General features: G+C 42.2%; 1 protein-coding gene across 2 annotated transcripts in view; it reads right to left on the bottom strand.

Moving 5' to 3' along the window:
• megf8 (multiple EGF-like-domains 8) overlaps positions 1-16,034 on the bottom strand; it is a 146,594-nt gene that overhangs the window by 54,984 nt on the left and 75,576 nt on the right. For both annotated transcript variants that reach the window (XM_060900158.1, XM_060900159.1), the window contains exons 23-28: positions 9,680-9,864; positions 9,361-9,574; positions 8,919-9,159; positions 8,661-8,793; positions 8,279-8,532; positions 1,320-1,430 (exon numbers count right to left, since the gene is read on the bottom strand). In XM_060900158.1, coding sequence (XP_060756141.1) covers positions 1,320-1,430; positions 8,279-8,532; positions 8,661-8,793; positions 8,919-9,159; positions 9,361-9,574; positions 9,680-9,864 — 1,138 coding nt within the window. The remainder of the gene's footprint in view (positions 1-1,319; positions 1,431-8,278; positions 8,533-8,660; positions 8,794-8,918; positions 9,160-9,360; positions 9,575-9,679; positions 9,865-16,034) is intronic.

Below are 16,034 nucleotides of genomic sequence, written 5' to 3'. Positions count from 1 at the left end.
AATGCTTAAGTGGTTGAAGCAGACCGACCGCGGGGAAGAAACTGAAAGCCCAGACATAACGTCTCCGGGACCTTCAGGATCCAAAGTGTCATCGCCTGGTCTGCAGGCAACGCTAGCAACTGAATGAACTGAATGAACACTGTTAGACACGTTATAAAATACAACAGGAATGATGTGGATGATATTGATGGAAGATACCGTTCAACAGAATAAGTGAGTTTTCTTGGTGTCTTTCTAGTTCAGAAAGTTTAGTCAGTCAGCAGCACAACTAGGCTCGGACCTGCTGGCACTATGCTGATGTTGCTAACATTTGCACCCACGTTTCGGCAGCGAAAGTTCATAAAATGGATAACGGAAAGTTCATAAAAATGGATAACGGTAATGGATAACGGAAAGTTCATAAAAATGGATAACGGTAATGGTGAAAATTATAAGTTGGCCTTATAAGTGCCAACAGATATTCAAGGTATAAGTAGATGAAATGAACATAAAAGGGGTCTTATTTTCAACTAAAGTGTACTGCAGATGTAGTGAGTTGAAACATTTTCTGAATGAGCTAGTTGGCCCCTTTAAATAAACGGGTATCTATTCATACAGCGAGATCGCCAAAGTTTAATAAATTGAAAATGCAATAACTGTAATTTTGAAGTAGATGATGTATAGGACATGTGTCGCTTGTGTCTTGTGACTTATTGTAAAAATGATATAAAGGGTTCAAAATCGCATAGTTACAAATATAATAGTAACTTCATATGATAATATTAACCACTGGTTATTTCAGAGAGGAAAAAAATGGGGACACTATTGCTTCCATTCGGGACAATACAACACAGAATTCGGGACCACTGGGGGACACAAAGAAAAAAAGTTAATTTCGAGCCCTGCATATAAGCTATGTGCAATGTACAATATTCTTAATATCCACTGTAGATTTTGGTAGGTGTGTTGGGTATCTCTGTACAGCCTCAGCTGCGCAAGCCGCCTGGCAACGCGCACCCTCGCTACGTGCACTAGGTGAAGGATCAGTCAGTGGAGAGCTCAGCTAAGCTCAGCATGTTTAATTCCCCAAGCCAATGACAAGAACTTTCGTGAGAAATAATGCGAACGTCTGCATCATGCAGGATTTGCGGGTGGGAGCAGGACAAAATATGGCAGGCGCGGGCGGGAGCGGGACTGAAAATCATAATTCTTTGAGGGAGTGGGCGGGAGCGGGACTGCACAATGCGGGAGCGGGCGGGAGCGGGACTGAAAATTCTGTCCCGCGCAGACCTCTAGTTCACGCACGTCTTCACAGAAAGGGTTTGAGTGAGATGTCTCACCACTGTGAGCTGTGTGTCCAGCAGGTTCTCCCACACCAGGCTGTTTGCATCTGCGATGGAGGAGCAGTCAGATCCAGCCCAGCCGAGAGTGCAAACACACACTCCTAGAGTCTGCAAGAACATGACAATACAGGAGTTAAGGTAAGGTCACCGAAAATTATTCACAGTGGCTTGACACAGAGCTGTTCTTCAAGAACTCACTGCAAAATTTGCAGGTAGAGTACTTGGATTTTAAGATGTTTTAAAAATTTAAGAAGGTTTGAAATTTTTTCATGATTAAAATTTTAAGCTCCAAGATCTTTTTAAGATTTGGCTTTAAGATGTGCTGTAGTTCCTTTTCTTTTTTTCTTTTTAAAATATCCAATTACTTCGTTTACAGAGTTACATTAGTGTTCCAATCATGTATTCATCTTCAGTAATTGCTTCATCATGGTCAGGATACACCATGCACACCTACTCGGGCTTGATTAATACTTCTGAATTTGCATATTTCTGAACAGTTGTGTGTGCTGTATATAGTCAGTGGCAGGAGTAGAACCCAACGTGGGCTTCTGCTGTTGTATGCCGAGATGCTTTTCTGCTCAACACGGTTGTAAAGAGTGGCTATATCCTTCCTGGTTGCTCGAACCAATTTGGCCATTTTCCTCTGACCTCTCTTATCAGCAAGGTGTTTGTTTCCACCCACAGAACTGTCGCTCACGCAGTGTTTTTTGTTTTTCGCACCATTCTGTGTAAACTCTAGAGACTGCCGTGTGTGAAAACCCCAGGAGATCAGCAGTTTCTGAAATACTCAAACTAGACCATCTGGCTCAAACCAACACCCATGCCACAGTGAAAGAAAGTCACACTCTGAGATCAAAATTTTTCTCGTTCTGATGTTTGAAGTGAAAATTAACTGAAGCTCTTGATTTGTATCTGCATGATTTTATACATTGTGATACAATGCTGTCAAGGGATTGGCTGATTAGAGAACTGCATAAAACATCAGGTGGATGGGTGTTCCTAAAAAAGTGGCCAGTGAGTGTATATAATCGGTCTTAAGTTTCTGCATGTTATTAAGTAATTATTAAGTAAGTAAACTCTACCACTTTCAGGATACACTGTGCTTAGTACAGCATGGGATCAGAGTAATGCCACATTTCTTGAAAACCCTTGATAATTCCTATTCATTCTATCCACATTCACTGGATATGAGCAATCGCATGCTCCGATTGGCTACTCTTCTACTAGGCTATCAGCTCAACCGTGAGTAGAGAAAAACAAAATGGCGGAGCGTGTTGCTGAACCAACGGAGGACGAAATAAAAATGTATGTATGTATGTATGTATGTATGTAAAGTGCAAGAACTGATATATACTTATACATGTTATTTACCAGCTGGGAGGTCCGTATCGTGAAATATCGTGACCGAGGTCTTGAAAGTACTGAGCGAGGCCCTCTGGGCTGAGGTCAGTAGTCAAGGCCGAGGTCACGGTATTCCACCATACGGACCGACCTTAAGCTGGTAAATAATATATTTATTTTTTTCTTGACCAAATTCTAACAGAAAACGAGAGCGCCCGAAAGGGAAAACCGAGCCGAGCCGCCATTTTGAATCCTCATTCACGGTTGTAATGCAAATGGCTTCCTCCTCGGTATACAAGTGCACTTCCATGGCAGGAAAAAAACTACATTTTGCCGCCTATGTAGTCCCCTATTTATACAAAATTGAGTCATTCAGGATTCAGCCATGTTTTTGCTCGGCGTTAGCAAGTTAGAGGTTTTAGCTTTCTCCTGAAATGTTTTCTTTTATTTCTTCTTCCTCAGGGTAGTAAAACTCGCTTTCGCTGTGAAGACTGTTATCACTATCCATGCTGTAAAATTAATGCTATTCTCCTGAGAAATGCTGGCAAAAATTTATAAGATTTTTGATAATCTTATAAATAAATCTTATTAAAAAAAAGATAAACATTGACACAAAATTCTACTATGTTTGTTGTTGTTGTGAACAAGCGAGTTGCCAGAGGTCCGTAACCGGGGTCCGTACCATAGGATACGGACCCGCAGGATTTGGACCGCCAAAAAATTAAATATATAGTATGTTATTTACCAGCTGGGAGGTCCGTATGGTGAAGTACCATGACCGAGGTCTTGAAAGTACTGAGCGAGGCCCTCTGGGCCGAGGTCAGTATTTAAGGCTGAGGTCACGGTATTTCACCATACGGACCGACCTTAAGCTGGTAAATAATTTTTTTTCCTTTACCAAATTCTAACAGAAAACGAGAGCGCCCGAAAGGGAAAATCGAGCCGAGCCGCCATTTTGAATCCTCATTCACGGCTGTAATGCAAATGGCTTCCTCCTCGGTATACAAGTGCACTTCCATGGCAGGAAAAAAACTACAGTTGTACATTTTGCTGCCTATGTAGTCCCCTATTTATACAAAATTGAGTCATTCAGGATTCAGCCATGTTTTTGCCCGGCGTTAGCAACAGTTAGAGGTTTTTAGCTTTCTCCTGAAATGTTTTCTTTTATTTCTTCTTCCTCAGGGTAGTAAAACTCGCTTTCGCTGTGAACACTGTCGTTATCGCTATCCATGCTGTAAAATTAATGCTATTCTCCTGAGAAATGCTGGCAAAAATTTATAAGATTTTTGATAATCTTATAAATAAATCTTATTAAAAAAACGATAAATGTTGACAAAAAATGCTACCATGTTTGTTGTTGTTGTGAACGAGCAAGTCGCCAGAGGTCTGTAACCGGGGTCCGTAACTGGGGTCCGTATTGTTGGATACGGACCCGCTCGCCAGCCAATCAGAGCGCGGGATTTGATGGAAAAATACCTTTTTTTATTTTTCAAGAATTATTATTATAGCATTTTTCACAAATTGCTACTGTCATTTCGCCAGTTTGTTTACATTCTAAGTGGAAATTATTTTGTATAAAGGTTTATTTATGGAATTTGCAAAAAATTAAAAAATAAAAATGCTCTGTTTCTCAAAATCCAGTGAATGTGAATAGAATAAAACAGTTATTCCACTCAGCCTCATTGTATACGGCTTATAGTCAACTCAGTGCTACACGCCTTGTTGGCTATCAGCTCACGTACGACTCGATTTTGTAGAATAACTGTTAATTAGAAGAGGGTCACAATGCTTCCAGGTATGCAGCTCTACACAAACCTGAAGGCTTGATGCACAGCACCAGCATCGTAGATACACAAACCTCATCAATACACTTAAACTCTGTGGGTCATGATACAAATGTGTTTCAGAACAAAATATAAACAAGTCTTTACACCATCATTCATGCCTTTGGTTAATCACTGACAGGAACCAGAATTCAGAATCGAACCATCACTACCTGCTCCACTATCATGCCATTTTTGTTTTACACTGCTCTAATTAATTTATACACATCAGATTATTGGTTGTTCATGGCCTAAATATAGGCCACACATCAGTCAGTAAGCAATGGACTTGCTCCTAAAAAAGAAAGTTTCCCTGTGTCCGAAATCGCTCCCTACTCACTATATAGTGGGGACACCATTTGGTAGTGCTGTCCGAAACCTTAGTGAGGATTATTTACAAAGGTGGACAGTAACGAAGTACAACCCCAATTCCAAAAAAGTTGGGACACGGTGTAAAATCTAAATAAAAACAGAATGAGAAGATTTGCAAATCATGGAAGCCCTACATTTCATTGAAAATAGTACAAAGACAACATATTACATGTTGGAACTAAGAAATTTAATTGTTTTTCGAAAAATTTCTGCTCATTTTGAATTTGATGTCAGCAACATGTTTCAGAAAACTTGGGACAGGGGCAACAAAAGACTGAAAAAGTTGTGTAATGCTAAAAAACTAATTAGGTTAATTGGCAACAGGTCAGTAAGATGACTGTGTATAAAAAAAAGCATCCCCAAGAGGCGGAGTCTCTCAGAAGTAAATATGGGGCGGGGTTCACCGCTCTGTGAATGACTGCGTGGGCAACAGTGCAACAATTTAAGAATAACATTCCTCAATGTAAAACTCCAAAGAATTTGGGGATCATATCATCTATGGTCCATAATATCATTAAAAGATTCAGAGAATCTGGAGAAATCTCTGTAAGCAAGAGACAAGACTGAAAACTGACATTGGATGCCTGTGATCTTCAGGCCCTCAGGTGACACTGCATTAAAAGCAGACACGTGTCTGTAGTGGAAATCACTGTATGGGCTCAGGAACACTTCAGAAAACCATCGTCTGTGAAAACACTTCATTACTGCATCCACAAATGCAAGTTAAAACCAGATATAAACAATATCCAGAAACCCTGCCCCCTTCTCTGGGCCCGAGCTCTTTTACGGTGGACTGAGGTGAAGTGGAAAACTGTCTAATGAATCAAAAGTAGAAATTCTTTTTAGAAATCATGGACCCCACGTCCTCCAGGCTAAAGAGTTAAAGGGGTTATCAGTGCACAGCTCAAAAGCAGCATCTGTGATGGTATGAGGGTGCATTAGTGCACATGACATGGGTAGCTTGGGCATCTGGGAAGGCATCATTAATGCTGAATGATATATACACGTTTCAGAGCAATATGCTGCCATCCAGACAAAATCTTTTTCAGGGAAGGCCTTCCTTCTTTCAGCAAGACAATGCCAAACCACGTTCTGTGCATATTAAAACTACATGGCTCCGTAGTAAGAGAGTCTGGGTGCTAAACCGGCCTGCTGCAGTCCAGACCTGCCTTCCATTTAAAACATTTGGTGCATTATGAAGCGCAAAATACGACAAAGGAGACCCCAAACTGTTGAGCATCTGAAATTGTATATCAGGCAAGAATGGGACAACATTTCTCTTTCAAAACTACAGCAGCTGGTCTCCTCAGTTCCCACACGTTTACAGAGTGTTGTTAACAGTAGAGATGATGCAACACAGCGGTAAACATGCCCCTGTCCCAACTTTTCTGAAAGATGTTGCTGACATCAAATTCAAAATGAGCATATATTTCTCAAAAAACAATAACATTTCTGTTTCAATATATGATATGTTGTCTTTGTACTATTTTCAATTAAATATAGCATTTCCATGATTTGTAAATTATCGCATTCTGTCTTTATTTACAGTTTACACAGCGTCCCAACTTTTTTGGAATTGGGGTTGTACATTTACTTGAGTACTGTACTTAAGTACACTTTTTGAGTATCTGTACTTTACTTGAGTATTATTTTTTTTGGAAACTTATGACTTTAACTTCACTACATTTGAAAGACAAATATCGTACTTTTCACTCCACTACATTTCTATCAAGTTACTCGTTACTATGAAGCGGCTTTGAAAGTGGATCTTTTTTTCTTCTCTTTTCTAAAATATGATTTTCTTTTTGCAGCTGACACTGAGACAGTAATCACTAGGGTCACGTCACGTCCATAGACTGTATAAAATCAAGCTCAATGATTTCTCAGCAGCGTTATTTGAACACGATCAGTTGATGGCAGAATGGAAGGAGGCGGGTCTTCTGGGGAACGCACACACTCATGGCCATACCTAGAACCCATGTTTCACTTTTCTGAAAGGATTAAAGATTTGTTTCGTTTTAAATGTTTGCTTTGTTTGACAAAAACGAACCACATCACGGCCTACAAAAACTCACCGTCCGACCTGCGGAAGCATATTGAGGTATATAAACGTTTTATTTCAAGAGAAAGCTTGTAATGAAGTTGCCTGTGCTTTTAGAGCTAGCGATAACGTTGCAATAGCTATGCAGTCTGGTTAGTCAAATGACTTTCTATGGATTTGCTCACCAAGTTGCCATCGCCTTGTCCATGGCTAACGTTTACACATAGCTAGTTAACTTGGACACTGTTAGTTAGCATGTAAATACGGAGTTACGCTAACATAAATAACGTTAACTTATCTGAAGTCCTTTCAGAAATAGGTTTTAGCATAATCTTGCCAAATAAACAGAATATAGAAATCTTTCTTTTCTAGTAGCGTTAGCTACCTAATATGATTTCAAGTTTGAAAAGAGTTTGCTAGCATGTCAGGTGGAGTTTCACTGACTAGCTAGCATAACATTAAACCACCATGATGGCACAGCATGCGTTCATTTTGTAAACCCAGTCGGTTGTTTCAGAGGCATTAGGTTTTGTAAGCCTTGTGGCAATAATACAATAATGCGCTGACAGAAAATGCACTTTTAATACTTAAGTATTTTTAAAAGCAAATACTTCAGTACTTTAACTTAAGTAAAAATTTGACTGCACAACTTTCACTTGTATCAGAGTAACATTTGACCAGTGGGATCTGTACTTTGACTTAAGTAATTTAGTTGGGTACTTTGTCCACCTCTGGTTATTTACACCCTATATAGTGCACTCAAAGTATCCCACAATGCATCGCAAAAAGTAGTGTACAACCGATGGTCACTAACCAAAGCAATATATCCCATCATGCATTGCAGTCGAGTTGAAAGAAATCAAATTAAAAGTCTCAAATGTGATTTAATAAAAGGCAGCGGCAAAGAAGAAAGTATTCAACCTTGATTTTAAAAAAAACTGAAAGATGCAGGTACTTTGTATTGATGAATGTGGGAAATACGTTCAGTATAATATGGATTTATCACAAAAAAACACGCATGTATTTATTATTTTGAAAACTACCAGCCGGCTGATCTGGCACGTTTTAATAGTGCAACAGTAATGATGTAAAAACCAGCGCGACGGACTAGTGTCCGAAAGCGTTTTTTTTTTTCATTTTGCCAATGAGCTCACTATATAGTCCTCTATAAAGTAATTCCCTATATAGGGAGTAGTGAAAGAGTGAGTGATTTCGGACACAGGGTTTGATTGATTCTACTTCAGTGCAATGTACTATTTATCATGGTAAGACTACATTAACAACAACAAAAAAAGAAACCTATCAAGTGCACAGCTGCAAAATCCTGCAGTAGCTGCGTATCTTCTGTAAAACAAGGCCTTGTTAACATTCAGTCTCACCGTGTTGCAGATGCCTCGGCCCTCTCGAGTGCCACAATCCCCCGGGCAGATGAGCCAATCACAGAGTGGCCCACCGTAACCACTGGGACACTGGCAGATCCCGTCACGGCACTGAGCCAAGCCCTGGCATTCTGATGAGCCATCAAGGCCCTCTTCATATCCTCCCTCAGTGCAACGCCGTACCCAGAAGGAGGCGTTAAAACCCTGAGGATGAGCTGAAGACACATTTGCCTCAAAGTAGACAGAGATCACACCTGAAATGACACGCGTATAAGATGTTTAAATGGAAATTATAATTCAAGCAAAGTGAACGCAGCTTCAAAGACAAAAACAGATCTTCTACGCAACTTAAAAGGTATGAAAATGTCGCAAAATCCCTTACCAGATTTGGCTTCGACTGTGATTGGTTGATTACGAGTTGTGCCACAAAAAGCTCCGATCAGGTTGTGATCCGTATGCATCACACCATCGCTGAGAAAATGTGGCAGGCCATCAAATATGTACACGTACGAATTCTGCGTAATTTAAAAAAAACCAAACAAACAGGCAAATCATTTTGAACCCATACCTTCAATAACATACGCAATGTTATATCTTTTTTGATGCAGCCCTTTATCCACGTGTTGGATATTACACTTACTGTGCAATGTGTATAAGAGTCTGGATGCAGAGTCAGTGCCACAGGTGGGCACATCTGGCCTGGCATGCATGGTGCCAGATCCTGAGAGACAGAAAGAACCCACAGGCAGTGTGAGAGACCATCCTGACCTCCTGCTGATCCATGCCAACCAAGAGAGGACGAGAGGGACTGTGAGGGAGGAGCTGATGAAGAAAGGGCAACGGAGCGACCTTGACACTGCCTGAAACATGTACCATTGTTCCTGAAAAAAAATAAATTAAAGATAATATTTTAAATATGGCTTTAAATCAATTTGTATTGAATGTACTATGCAGGAAATGCTCAGAAAAATGTGGAATATTTCCTCTGCCCATTAGTCTAATCTTACTAGTTAGGTAACTATTAGCTTTTTATTAGCCTTGCGCAAATTCTCATAAATCATGAGACAATGCCGAGGTCTCACCGGGGGTCTCCGTAGTAGCCAGGTAAGCAGAACTCGCAGTGTATTCCATGGGTATGGTGCGTACAGTAGCACTGGCCTGTTTGATTGTGGCAGAATCCCTGCAGTGGGTCACCATGTCCATTACACTCACATGGCACACAGCCTCCACCGCCAGCCACTGCTGAACCAAAGCTACCAGGCCGACAGTGCTCACAGTGTGGTCCTGTAGTCCAATCTGGCATTAAAAAAAAAAAAAAAAAAAAGGCAGCTCAATGAAGGTACATAAAAATGTTCGCACAAGCCAAAAGAAGACTGAGAACAGAACAGAGAAGGTATTCACCCTGGCATTGGTCGCAGATTCCTGGTGCCGTGATGCAAGTGCTATGGAAGTTACAAATGCAGTCGACGTCACACTCCACACCACTGAGCACCAGCGTGGCCGGATCCGAAGTCCAACCCAGAGAGCACTCGCACTCAAAAAGTGGACTGCCACTGCACTTGCCCTCACGACATTCATTATAACATCTAAGAAGCAAAAAGACAACCAAGCATAGTCATAAACACATGGAGATACTAATTCCCTTATTATATCTAAAGCCTAGGTCACAACCGGACGTACGATTTTTTGGCTGTGCGATTTTTGGCGTTTCCCCAAATCGCTGCGTTTTTTTTTTTGTTCGTGGAGAAAGACGCACGTTGGCCGCAAGTTTGTTTTGCAACCTGAAAAAAAACGTAAGCGCCCGTAGAGTTTGTTTGACATGACAAAGAACCTCTGCAGCCGGTCTACGGCTCGAAAATCAGCACGTCACACGCGCGCCATCCGTGCGTTTCTTGCACGTAGACCGGTCGTAGGACCACATACGGCCGGTTGTGACCGAGGCTTTAGAAGGACTCAGCATTGTGACTACCAGAGGGGAACTGTCAGGGCCTTCTAGGCTTTCAGAGAAGGCCCAAACATATCAGCATTTCAAATGTTATATTTAATTTCTTTCATTATAATTATTCTCTTCTAATTTGGCTTCATTTTCGATCAAATTTGCTTCAGAAATGAAAGAGTTACTGTCCTGAAAACATTAAAATCGAGTTATCCAATTACATTTTTTTGTTTGTTTGTTGTCTCTAGGCTGAGAAGAGTTCAGAGCCGGCTCACTCATTGGTTAGGACTTCATTGCCGGGACAGAAAGCCATGGCAGTGTATGTTTATGTAGGAAGTGACAGATGAATTAACCAATCAGATTTTGATTTATAGTGGGAGGGAGCAAACATTTACCGCCCTCAGTCTTCTCAAAGCCCAACTCAAGCTTAACCGTGAGTCACAGCCGTCAGCGCTAGTCTGGCTAACGCAACTTCAAAGCTCTGCGAGCATTGGTCTGGCAAAGATATTAAGCCCAACCGTTTCCCAAAGCGCGTGGTTGACCCGCCTCCCTGAAATGCCTCAGTTTGCTACTGGTCGAAGCCAGAAAAGGCTGTGACGAAGCTTAAACCAATCACATCACTCTTTCCTCTGACGTATGTAACACGACGGAAACTGCTTGAGTAACAGGAAGAAGATAAATACCTCCAGGGCTGCTCTTTGCTCCATTTTCAATGAGAACTTCCTGTTGAATGCTTTCAATACAGCATCTACCGCTGTGTCAAAGGCTTGCCGCTGCTCCATGTTCGTAATGTTTCTAGTGAATGAAGCGCTTCTGGCATAGATCCTGTAAACAATCTATGGCTTCCGGTCGCAGTTCTACTACGTCACTGCCTTGAACACGCCTCTACCCAGGGCCGTTGGAGATGCTCAAAGTTGATTGGCTCCCGATTTTTCAGGAGCTTGGAAGAGCTGGAGATAGCTTGCCTAGCCAGACTAAGTTCGCAACAGGCCCCCGTGTTGCGTCACACTTAGGATGGGCAGGCCCAGGCTAGTCAGCGCAGCAGTGAAGTCGCCTTCCAGCAGGTGTAGCATTCATCAGTAGTGTTAGCGAATGCTAATAAAGCGGTCAAGCCAGTGCTATCGAGAACAAGTAGCACAGACTAACGACCGACAAACTAAAATTTCTATCCCCCGACTCTTCTTCCACGCTGCACGCTTGCTACAGTATTTTTCACTCAGACTTAAGTATTCATTTCCCTCTGTAATTTACTTGGTTACTTTTAAAATCAACATCAACTACACACAACGGAGTGACCTGGCAGCCTGCTGCTAATCCTTTGCCCTGTTGCTTTTTTGGTGTGTCTGGCTAAGTTTTGGCTGAGCTGAAGTCCCAGCCCTAATAGTAACAGTTTGCCACTGGTGACTACACACCACACGAACACACCATACATCTGGGATGCAAACAAATGTGGCATAATAAGTAGCCAATGTGTTTTGGGTAGCTCGAATTTTTTTCAAATGTCTTGGGCTCATAGTGGTTAGCGTGTCCGCCTCTCAATCACGAGTTATATCCACGGTCGGGTCATACCAAAGACCATCATAAAAATGGTACCTGCTGCCATCTGGCAAGGCACGCTGCAATACAGATGCGAGTGGGGAGTCAAACTCTTGCGGTTACCAGAGGACTAGCCCCCCACTGTAACCTTAGCTATGTAATAGGCGAGAGGCCGAGGGCTACGGAAACGGAGATCGGCGCCGCCCTATGCGCCACATGCCGTGGGAAGGGACTTTGACTTGGGCTCATACTACAGAGAAGATCAAATGGCAGCCAGTGGGGCGTGAGTGAGTTTTCTTTAGCCACAACCCATTCTCAAACCCATTGTTCACAACACGGGTGGAAACATCACTAGCCTGGGCTATTAGGTTGTTTTTTTTTTTTTAGCAGACAAGTGTGCGATGCTGTCTCCAGTCTGCTGCCTCTCAGAGCGTCTGTCAATGCCTCGGGGTCTCTTTTCAGTGTTGTGTCGCCTCATATATCCATACACAAGTGAATGCACACTGCCCCTGGATCTCAGTCATAATTCAAACCCTTATGACAAGTCATTAAACTGTCATCAGCTGCAGTCAGGCTGTTGCTAGGAATAGCACCATGTCCTATTAGAAGTATCCCTTGGGGCATATAGCGTTATTGGGAAAGGATATTGTTAGCACAAATTTATTTACATGATGAGGATGTTGAAGTATAAAAATGTTGATTCACTTTCGTTTTTTTTTTTTTTAAATCATATATATAACAGCCATTTTTTTTTAATGGGGGGGTGGGGGCATTGGGCAGGAAGTAGGGTTTGTCTAAAATCAATCAATCAATCTCTTACTTTCACTGTTCTAAAATACAGCACATAGCAGCAGTGAAAGAAACACCAAACACATCACACGAAAAATACAGCACTGTTCAATGTGATACATTTAGATGAGCTTAAAGGAACAGTCCACCGTACTTCCATAATGAAATATGCTCTTATTTCATTAGCGCATTGATATCTGAGCTCCGTATCAATGTGCTGCCGAAGCGCGCAGAAGGTGTTAGTACGCCTGTCATTATAGTGCGGACTTTCCATAGCATAGAAAATCGCTACGTTTCAATTTGTGTAACTGAACTTGTTTCATATCACTGGTCATATAAACCTATGTAAACAGGAAAAAGGCGGAAGAGTTTGGTCGCATCTAACTACAGCCCCAAAAAATACCATTGGCCATACTGAGCCTAGCTACATTGCTAACAGGAGTGACAGCGCGTCTGACTGCGTCTGACTGACTGGGAGGTCGCGCAAAGCTCGGAGAGGTACGGAGCAGCTCGTCTCAATTCAGATAAGAGCATATTTCATTATGGAAGTACGGTGAACTGTTCCTTTAAAGTGCATATTCTGGACCAATTTCGTTTTTTTTTTATATGAAAGTCTGTCCCTTTACACACTCATCCAGAAGGGTAATTTTGCACAAGGCCATCTGTCTACAGCAGAAAAAAATAAAATAACAAAACGCGTCTGGAAAAATCCCAAGGGAGTCTGGAGCCAGATTCGTGACGTTACCCGCGGAAGCGCCAGCAGGCTGCGAGAGCTTTGCACAGTTTCAGTGCACAGCCTGTGTAGACCAAGCGCTCCCATTTCTCTCTCCCTGGCCGGTCTTTTGGGAAACGATGAGTACTAATCCCATCAAGATTGGTGTTGCTACACCCTCCTACGATACATCTGTTAACCATTTTAATAATTACGCGATAACGTTGAAGAAATTTGCAGAAAACCACCAGGTCGTTTTCTCATAAACAAACCAGCGCTGACGTAGGATTCAGAAGGAGGTGTCCCGCACGCGACGTCACGAAAATCAATGTTTGCCGGGAAATCCAAGTGCCAAGTTTTTTCAGAGGCGGCCCAATTCGCCTCAAATGGCTTGATTTCAACTGAATTTTTCTGGTATTGCACAAGGTAAAAAAAAATTGCACAAAATGCAAAATGTGAAAGATATTTGACCAAAGTTTAATATAAAATAGGAGAATTGCATTGATCTTGCTCCTGAATTTACCCGTGATATGCACTTTAAATAGTCAAGTTTTTTGTTTTTTGTTTTTTTTGCATTTTACAAGCAAGCTTGGCTGCTTATAAATAAATAAATAAAAATAAAAAAACCCTCAAATCTCAGAGTTTGGTTGGAGATAGCAATCCTAATTTATATACAATAACGCACGGTGGTGTAGTGGTTAGCACTGTCGCCCTACAGCAAGAAGGTTCTGGGTTCGAGCCCAGTGGCCGACGGGAGCCTTTCTGTGTGGAGTTTGCGGATGATATTGTGATATGTGGTGAAAGTAGAAAGGAGGTCGAGTTGGGTTTGGAGAGATGGAGGTATGCGTTGGAACGAAGAGGAACGAAGGTGAGCAGGAGCAAAACAGAATACATGTGCGTCAATGAGAATGGGGATGAGAGTGTAGTGAAGATGCAAGGAGTAGACGTAAAGAAAGTTGGTGAATTCAAGTACCTGGGGTCAACTGTGCAGGAAAATGGGGGCTGCGATAGTGAGGTGAGAAAGAGAGTGCAGGCAGGGTGGAGCAGTTGGAGAAGGATTTCGGGAGTCATTTGTGATCGGAAAGCCCCAGCAAAAGTGAAAGGTAAGATGTATAAGACAGTAGTGAGACCAGCAACGAAGAAACAGGAGGCAAAGTTGGAGGTGGCGGAGTTGAGGATGTTAAGGTTTGCGATGGGAGGTTGGACAGGATAAGGAACGAGCACATCAGAGGGACAGCACATGTAGAGAGCTTGGGAATTAAGCTAAGAGAGATGAGACTGAGATGGTACGGGCACATCCTGAGAAGAGATGCAGAGCATGTTGGAAGGAGAACGTTGAGGATGGAGCTGCCAGGCAAACGAAAACGAGGAAGGCCAAAGAGGAGATACGTGGATGTGGTGAGAGAGGACATGAAAGTGGCAGGTGTGGTAGAGAAGGATGCAGAAGACAGGGAGCAATGGAGACAAAAGATCCGCTGTGGCGACCCCTAATCCAGAGCAGCCAAAAGAAGACGACGACTTGCAGTCTGCCATTTGTCTGAATCAAAAACTGCTTTTATTTCTTCACTGAGCCAAACCTTTCATATTCAATGCTTACACACATATTGTCCATGAATACACTTTCACCTGGTTGTTATGAAACTGAAACGGATCTTCAAGTCCCTCATGCGTAATGTGCTTAATTTTTTAAGAATGTCATGCATTGGATTTACATTAACAGGCATTCGTATTCTCCTAGAGATCCAGGACGGACACCTGATGTTCACTCAGTACCCAGCTACAGCTGTTCAACGTTATCAGAAATTAAGAATAAAACTTTTGTGCTCAAAATTCATATGCTAAGTGCAAAAATGTCTACTTAAACAGGCATTCAATAAACACATTTTAAAGATATATTTTAAAAGGATAGTTCAGGATTTTTGACATGAATCTGTATGGCATCCCCATCAATAGTGTCGTGCAAACACACTGACTTACCCCTGACAGCATCCTGTGAGTCCAGTTCTTGTCCAGTTTTGGTCCAGACGAAAGTAGTCCGGCAAGTTTGTTGGGGTCACGAAAGTAAAACGGTTTTCGTCTCAAAACAGTACATGTTCAAAAGAGTGATATATTTGCATCACAAAACCGTTGCCAAATAAAAAGTCAGACCTCGAAATCGCTTGGCACTATTTTCTCTCCCTTCTTATCACTGCGCGCTGCCGCCAGGTGACAGCCACGGCTGGTTCATTCATTGTTTTAGTGATGGGAATTTCGGCTCTTTTTCGGGAGCCGGCTCTTTTGGCTCTTCTTACTATAAGGAGCCGGCTCTTTCGGCTCCCAAACGGCTCCTGAGATTTTATTTTTGATTTAAAGGAGTACGCCACCCCCAGATGAAATTGAGTCAGTCCCTGCAGTCCCTAGAGTTGGATGAGTGAGCCAAAGCGTTTTGTAGCCGACCCAGCCATTGTCCTGATCTAGAAACGCCCAGGTTAGCTTAGTTGCTGTAATCCGGCGTGTCCAGCTAGCATGTCGTTGCAAAAGTGAATTAAATAACTCAAGATTTTTTATAATTATTTCTCATGACTTGTGCATTCCCATCGAGTACACATATCAATGCAAATTAACACGAAGGGATTTACTAGACCAATTTATATCTGGAACTATTTTCAGCCACAGCACAGGCAAAGCACCGCTGCAGGCGCAAAGACACCGCGCAGCGCCTGAAAACGGGTGCGCAGCGCCTGAAAACCCGTTTTCAGGCGCTGCGCGGTGTCTTTGCGCCTTCCTTTTCCTACCTATTCCTT

Source organism: Neoarius graeffei, chromosome 19 (assembly GCF_027579695.1).
Source record: "Neoarius graeffei isolate fNeoGra1 chromosome 19, fNeoGra1.pri, whole genome shotgun sequence".
Classification (NCBI taxonomy): Eukaryota; Metazoa; Chordata; class Actinopteri; order Siluriformes; family Ariidae; genus Neoarius; species Neoarius graeffei.
Note: the sequence above shows the minus strand (reverse complement) of the source record. Positions and strands in the feature narration are given on the sequence as shown.